The sequence below is a fragment of the Triticum aestivum genome, chromosome 2B, assembly GCF_018294505.1.
Source record: "Triticum aestivum cultivar Chinese Spring chromosome 2B, IWGSC CS RefSeq v2.1, whole genome shotgun sequence".
Taxonomy (NCBI): Eukaryota; Viridiplantae; Streptophyta; class Magnoliopsida; order Poales; family Poaceae; genus Triticum; species Triticum aestivum.
Window position 1 is genome coordinate 413,840,427 of NC_057798.1, and position 8,195 is coordinate 413,848,621.

The following is an 8,195-nucleotide window of genomic DNA, read 5'->3' on the forward strand; positions in this document are numbered from 1 at the left end:
CGGCGAGGGCTCGTGTTCATGGGGTGGCAACGGAATGCGTCATGTTTGATAAGCACATTTCATATATACAATTTTGGCATAGAAATACATTATTTATTGAGATATGACCATCAATTCTTGCTGTGAAATATTGAATATTTGCATGAAAATCATATAAAGTATCATTTACTAGTCTTTGGTCTATTTTGCAGAAATATGCGCAAAGGCACTATAAATCTTCAAGATCCGGACTAAGTGGCTAAGAGAACGAAGAAGAGGAGGAAGAATGGACCCGACCGTGAAGAAAAGAAGTAACCAGAGGGGCCAAGCTAAAGTTGGAGGGATCATCTTGTGAAGAAAGAATAGAAGTGGAAGGGCAAAAGAGCAAAAGTGGCAGATCAGAGGAGGGGGATCAAATCCCTAGCGCAGCCTCGATCCCCTTCGGGCCCGGCATATCTTTCTCTCCCTCTCCCATCCTTCTCCAACTCCGGCCGCTGCCACAGCCAGGCCGGCGTGGTGGTGCGCCTTCGCCTCCCATCCATCCACCAGCGCCACCATCTTCTTCTCCTTCCCCGAATCCACCATCATCCATCCACACCGCCGTCACCAGCGCCACCATCTCCAGCCACCAGCACCACAGCGCCTCCCCACACCTCACGCAACCCACCAGACAGATGGCCGGAGGCGTCTGATGCCCCGCGCGATTCTCCTCCCCAAATCTGAACTGCTGCTGCTCCTCCACCTTTCTTCTTCCCCCAAATTCTGTTGCTGCTCTCTTTCTAACCTCCCCACGCCTCTGTTCTTCTTGCCCAAACCTTGCTGCTGCTCTTCTTCTACTGCGCCCCCTTGCTGATCTCTCACGCTGCTGCTCATTCCCTCATCACGCTGCTGTTTTCTTCTTCTCCTGTCGCTGCTCTCTTCTTCCCTTGCCTCTAGTTGCTGCTCCTAATCTTTTCTGAACCCCAGCCTGCTGCTCTTTCTTCTCCCTACCTCGCTGCTGCTCTGCCCTCTTCTCTGAACCTCTCCTCTTCCTCCCAACGCCCCCTGCTGCTTCTTCCTCATTGCCTGCTGCTGCTCCTCCCCCTGCCTCGCTTCTTCCTCCTTGCCTGCTGCTCCTGCCTTATCTCTCTCTCTCTCTCTCTAAATTTCTGTAGTATTGCGAGATGTTTCAGACTTTGTAAGGTTCAGATTCGTAGAGTACTTAAAACCTGTTGTTTGCTCAGTTTCGTACTTGTTTTCTAGAATGTATGTGTTCAGTTTCAGACTTGTGTTTGTAGTGTTACATGGTGATCTGTGAGCTAAACCGTGGCATGTGTCACTCAGTTTGTATGCTTGATAATTAGCTATATATATCCCCAGTCCATTTCTTGCTTAAGAACCTTGTTACATTGTGTAGTATTTGTGTTAGCAGTACATGTGATATATATATATATATATATATATATATATATATATATATATATATATATATATGACGGTCTATTCTGCTAATATTAGCACAATAACTATTCTGCACACCACTTCTGCACTGCACGCTCAACGCAAGTGCACGTCATTCTTTGAACCAAGTGTGCTGCACTACTCACACGAGTGAACTTCTCGTCGGAAAAAACTGCGCGCGTTATTCTTTCGGTACTGTTTTCGCTCTATTTTTTTAACCATTTACCGGAATGAGGCGTGTAATATACCATTGAAAAGCTATGGATTAGGCTCAACTTCGACATGTTGAACACTTTTCGAGATTCCACACGGTTTAAGAGCAGTTTTGAAATTGGCGCGTCCCATGACGAGTGGCAGCGAGCGTTTTTTGCTGATTTCTTCTAAACCACTCGTCGGAATGAAGCAAACGATACGCCGTTGGATAGATATCGTCGAGGCGCATCTTTTTCATATATAAATGCTTCTCTAATTCCTTACGGTTTAAGAGCAGTTTCAAATTTACTAAATCGCGGAAATCTGTTTTTGAAATGTTCGGTACTGTTTTTGCTCCAGTTTTCTAACCGTTTGTCTAAACGAGACGTATGATACGCTGTTGGAAAGCTACGGACAAGGAGCAACTTTCATATGTTGAAATGGTTTTGAGATTCCTTACAGTTTTAAGTTAATTTTGAAAATCCTGCGGCTGACTTCGAGAGGCAGCGGCTGTTTTTTCGTGAAATTTTTACGAATGGCTGGTCGGAATAATTCAAATCATACGCCGTTGGAAAGATATCGATGATACGCAACTCTTTCATGTAGAACACTCTCTATAATTCTTTACGGTTTAAGAGGAATTTCGAATTTACCGAAATGCGGACACTCTATTTTTCGCGACACCCAAATCGACGTGGGTACTTCATCCGACCGAAAACCGCACTGCAACGGACAAAAAACCGCACTGTATCACATGGGTAAGAGAACTGCATGGTTTCTTTTATTCAAACATGATTTTTTTCAAGAACAAGAAAGTAGAGTGCACTTCACATCGGGTGTAAATGAACCACAACAGTACCAAAAAGTGAACCGCATTACTTTTTTTCGCTTTCCTAACAATTTTTTTGCACTTACGGGATGAACAACATCATACGACCGACCGCGCTGCTTCTGAATGAAAACCGCAGTGCATCGGATGGGCAAGCGAAGTACATGGTTTCTTCTGTATTTTTTTAACTTTTTCTATGGACAAGTAGACCGCAGAGACGAGGGCACGTGAACCGCAACAATATCGAAAGTGAACCGCATTACTTCTTTTGCCGGTTTTTCTAACATATTTTTTTGAATATGTAACACTGAGACAAGGCAAGCGGACTGCATCAATATTTTCAGTATTTTTTTCTGCACAAGGAATCAAAGTGCACTGCATAATATATATATTTTTTCTTTTTACAACAACAAAGTGTACTGCATCAATGTTTTTCTACAGAGTGAGCCACAAACGTTTGTTACATTGAACTGCACTATTTTCCTTTAATAATATACGGGGAGCTGATCATATACAGAATGCCACTGTCCACAAAACAAGTGTGCTGCATAAGCAAAGTGTTCTTTTTCACTGGACAAAACAAAACAGAGTGAACCCCATTGTTTTGCAATCTGGGAATCAAGAGCAACACTTGCAGGCAATATGCTCATATACACTGCAGTAAGATGGGCTTCTATAGGTTCAGTGGACAAGTATGGGGGATGGGGAGCTGCATGCCCGTGTCCTCTCCACTGCTTGCCCCGGAGCCAAAGAACTACATGAAGAGGCGTTTTATACTGCATCAACAACAACCATAATCCCCCGTCTATCAATTATGCCATGCCCTGTAAAGCAAATCGCACTGCTGTCAGTTGAGAACCCACAAATTGCATCACTGGAGTACACACCCATGAGCTGAACCGCGGGGGATGCACGCCATGCACTGCAGTGGTGAACCTGAGCTGATCCTCCACGCTAAACATGAACAACAACCAAAAAATATTTCAGAGAATATGGGAACAAGAAGAATAGGGAGTAGCAGTGCTACAAATCAAAAGAACTAAATCCATCCGCCCACATTCATCGCCCTGGAACGCCAAGCAACAGGGGGCGGAGGTTGAAAGTCGCTGCCGCCGGCCGTTGGGGAGCTCCGACTTGTGAGCAACCGCCCAAGAGCCGCGGACTGCACACACGTGTGCGCCGCACTACACATATGCGGCCGCAAACCGCATGGACGGGCGGTGGCCAGGGCGAGCGGCGCCAGGTGGTGGCCGGGGTGGAGGGAGGGCCGCGACGGATGGTGGCCGGGGCGGAGGGCGGGCCGCGCCGGGTGGTGGCTCACCTCTGGTGTTGCTCTGGCCGTTCAGCACGGCGGCGTGGAGAGCAGTGCCCCGGCCAGGAAGGAAGAAGGAGAGGGGCGTGGCCGGATCAGGTGCTGGTCGGCAGGGAGAGGGGTGCGGTGGCCGCATCAGGTGTCGGTCAGCAGGGATAGGGGCACGGCGGCCGGATCCGGATATGGTCAGATCCGCGAGGCCGCGGGACGGTGCCTGATTGGCAGGGTGGACGGCGGCTCGGCGGCGGTAGGTGGCAGGGGGGAGCAGGCGGGGCCGGCTGGTGGGAGGACGAGGCGGGGTGGGGCCGGCTGGTGGGAGAAGGAGGCGGGGCGGCGCCGGCCAGTGGGAGAAGGAGGCAGGTGGTGGTCGGGTGGGGTATCGGGGAGGGAAGTTTGTGGAGGAGTGGGGTTCGAGAGGGGAGTGGTGGGCAGCCGGTGGATTTTTCTATTCGTTAGGTTAGCGCGTGTTGGGGTGGCTACTGGGTAGGGGTGTTAGCAGAATAAGAAAATGGTGTGCAGAATAAGACTCTTAAGGGTGTTATCATAATAGACCCACCCTATATATATATACACACACACACACATTTGTGCGTGTCTTTGATGTGATGCACTTTATGTTTTGTCCTACATACTTGTTTCTTCCCTCTGTTAAATGTAAAATACTTATATATATATATGTCCATGTCTTTTCAATTCCCTAGCCGTTGATGTATGCTTGTGTTAGCATTTTATTTTTCAACTAAAATAAAAACACAAAAAAATATACATTGAGTAAAATCTGAATCTACCTTTGCTTATCTGCATTTTCTTTGGCGACAACCCTGTTTAGTTTAATTTAACTTTTTTTGCATTCATCATCTAAATTCTGTTAGTATAGTTGCCGTCGCCTAGTCCCTGAGGAGAACACGACACTCGTAGTTTGGGCGTAAAAACCCCGCTACACTTACAACTGATCATTTTGGCGCTGTTGCCGGGGACTAGCGTCGAGCGATTGTGCTAGGCTATAGACTAGGTTTTTCTTGTTTTCATCTTGTGCCATATATTTGTGATATATCTCTACCCACTAATCCCTGTTCTAGTTAGTATCTTTTTGTCTTCTTTTCCTTTTTGCAGGTTGGATTATCCTCTCGGAAATGGTATTCTATTCAGATCATCATGCTTATGCAAGCAACACTACAAACAGCACGGAAAGTATTCAAGAACTGATAGGTAAGATTTCCCATCGATTAGATGATTTAGCTCGGCAGCGAGAAGTAGTTTTAGAGGATAGGCCTAGTTCTTACTATCCTTATTCTAAAGGTCATCCTTATGTTGCTCCTACTTGCCATATTTGTGGATTTCAGGGCCATTTGCCCGCTGAATGTCAGCGTGGCTACTCTCACACTCCGGATTGTTTTGGCATGAGCTTCGCTCAAGAGCATAGCTCATACCAAAACAATTACTCACATGGGTGGCCTGGAATCCCGAATATGTCATATAGGAGCAACAACCCTGAGATCTCACAGTTTGGTTCTAGTAATCATATGCAGGGATTTAGGTACAATGAGGAGAGCCACAACTATGCACCACAACAATTCCATTCAGCTCCTACTCATATACCACAGCACCAGGAGATGTGTCCAATGGAGTTAAATGGTCCTCCATTTGGTCAACCAACAACTCCAGCACCTGTTGTGCAATCTCATGTGCAAGTGCCCACACAAGATGAGTTTGATGACATAGACAAGCTCACACTTTTGAGTCTCGAGTTCACTTGGAGTGCCGAGGATGATCCTATTAGGAAGGTTATACTAGAGGAAATGAAGAAGATTAAGAGTGGAAAGGAGCTAGTGGAAGAAGTAAGGAAGATTGAGAAGAACATCAACGCTGGCAGCACTATTTCTTCACAACTTGAGTTGAGTGTGGCTGAGATATCCATGGATACATGTGAGGTTCCAACACCTTCACATTTCATTGAGCAAGATAGCAAGTGCCTTGAGCAAGAGATACCTCAGATTGAAGAAGATGAACTAGAAGACAAGGAACAAGATGGTCAAGAGCTGCAATTCCCAAGTGATCAAGTTGAAGACTCACCATCTAGTACTCCTGAAGAAGTACAAGAAGCTGTTGTAGATGAAGATGAAGAACCTGAGATTCATTGGCCTATTATCATACATGAGCATGATGTGTCAGGTTTACCCAATCCTCTTGATGACATGAGTCCTTATGATTTATTTGCTTCTACCTTGCATTACATGATGCCATCACTTAAGATTGATTTGAAAAATCATTTACTTGGATATGATGATACATACACTGTTGGTGGCATTGCTCTCATTTGTGATGATCACAACTACTTTCCTCATGCTAGTCTTGAGCTTAATGATAAATGTCATCCTCGTGTGAGTATTGACCATGCTGATTTCTGCCATCCTAAACATGTGCTTTATAGTTATGCTTATATAATTGGATATTCCATTGATGACTTGGAGGGCATCGACCGTATCACCTGTAGTTGTTTGTGTGAGTCCTATTTCAGGCTTTTGCTACTGCACTGTTTACTACATGCTGACCAGGTTCGAGGTGACATTCCTTGGGATCCTGGTGGAGTCAGAGCATGGCGATGAGGAGAAGCAATGGGGCACACATATGGAAGAGTGAAGCTGGAGCATCCATGAGGAAGCAAGGGAGAAGAGCTGCAGCTGGTGAGGTGATCGAGCGAGTGCTACATGATCAAAGCCCGGTGAGATGTTTCATGACCCATTCTGAATATCATAAATACATGCTGAATTCAATTGCTAGTTGGGTTGCTTGAGCTAGTTATTACTTGTTGTCAAGCTGAAATTCACCTTTGGCATTGTGCTTGATGTGAATTTGTGAACTTGATTTCTGAATGCCTTGTAAACTAGTGATCTACACCATGCATGATTTGCTGAAATTTGTGGAAGTTATTAGTTTTGAGTGCTCAAATCCCTAGTACACTAGAAAACTTGATCATTTTCTGCTTTTACCTTGATACACCTAGATCACCATGTTTAGATGCCGAATTTGTGCTAAGTGTGTTCCCATTGAGAGCAATCACCTTGCCACTATGGATTAGCATGCTATGTTCCCTGGATCGGTAGCATGTGAACCAGACATGGAGAAGTGACGATTCATGTTTTTGTGCTTATGCGTTGTTCATTTAAGATAGGTAATAATGAATATATAAGTCTGGCTACCTACAGTAGCATGTCATGTTCCCGGGATCGGTGGCATGTGAAATCGGGTTAGCTTGGGCAGTAATTAATAATAATAATAATGTATTGTCGAACCAGGTGTATATCATGTTCTCGGGATTGGTGGTATGTTCCTTGGGGAGACAAACAAAAAAATTAATAAAAATTGGTTGAGCCAGGTGTATACCATGTTCTCGGGATCAGTGGTATGTTCCTTCAGTGAGACTAATAAAATAATATGTGTGTTTCTTTCAAATTCAATAAGTGGTTCAACCACAAAGTCATATTTCTGCAAATAAGAGATTTAATTCCAGTTCTTTTTGTTCTCGGGATCATGCTCTCTTTAGGAACCATTTGGCGCAGTCATCATTTAAACTTGTTGATCCTCTTTTATCATTGTAAAAGTTTAAAATGGTCATGCTTACTAGTATCCTACCACTTTGAAGAACTCCTAACCATTAATTTTCACTAGCTAAGTCCAAAGCATGCACTGTTTAGAGATCTACTTCACTTGGTATTCTCTAGTCAGCTCACTGTTCACATTCTTGTTCTTGTCATATGCCTTTGCTTGAGGACAAGCAAAAGTTTAAGTGTGGGGGAACTTGATAAGCACATTTCATATATACAATTTTGGCATAGAAATATATTATTTATTGAGATATGACCATCAATTCTTGCTGTGAAATATTGAATATTTGCATGAAAATCATATAAAGTATCATTTACTAGTCTTTGGTCTATTTTGCAGAAATGTGCGCAAAGGCACTATAAATCTTCAAGATCCGGACTAAGTGGCTAAGAGAACGAAGAAGAGGAGGAAGAATGGACCCGACCGTGAAGAAAAGAAGTAACCAGAGGGGCCAAGCTAAAGTTGGAGGGATCATCTTGTGAAGAAAGAATAGAAGTGGAAGGGCAAAAGAGCAAAAGTGGCATATCAGAGGAGGGGGATCAAATCCCTAGCGCAGCCTCGATCCCCTTTGGGCCTAGCATATCTCTCTCTCCCTCACCCATTCTTCTCCAACCCCGGCCGCCGCCACGGCCAGGCCGGCGTGGTGGTGCGCCTTCGCCTCCCATCCATCCACCAGCGCCACCATCTTCTTCTCCTTCCCCGAATCCACCATCATCCATCCACACCGCCGTCACCAGCGCCACCATCTCCAGCCACCAGCACCACAGCGCCTCCCCACACCTCACGCAACCCACCAGACAGATGGCCGGAGGCGTCTGATGCCCCGCGCGATTCTCC

At 45.3% G+C, this 8,195-nt stretch overlaps 1 protein-coding gene across 1 annotated transcript; it reads left to right on the plus strand.

Annotated features, from left to right (window-relative positions):
* Positions 1 to 4,899: 4,899 nt before the first annotated feature.
* Positions 4,900 to 6,809, plus strand: LOC123041307 (uncharacterized). The gene is made up of 2 exons (XM_044463948.1): positions 4,900 to 4,961; positions 5,269 to 6,809. The coding sequence occupies exon 2, from the start codon at positions 5,276 to 5,278 to the stop codon at positions 6,356 to 6,358; it is 1,083 nt and encodes a 360-aa protein (XP_044319883.1). The 5' UTR covers positions 4,900 to 4,961; positions 5,269 to 5,275; the 3' UTR covers positions 6,359 to 6,809.
* The last annotated feature ends 1,386 nt before the right edge of the window (positions 6,810 to 8,195 follow it).

Bases quoted from the DNA above. Each gene is read 5' to 3' on its own strand.
- LOC123041307 (XM_044463948.1), top strand. From the start codon at position 5,276: ATGCAGGGATTTAGGTACAATGAGGAGAGCCACAACTATGCACCACAA.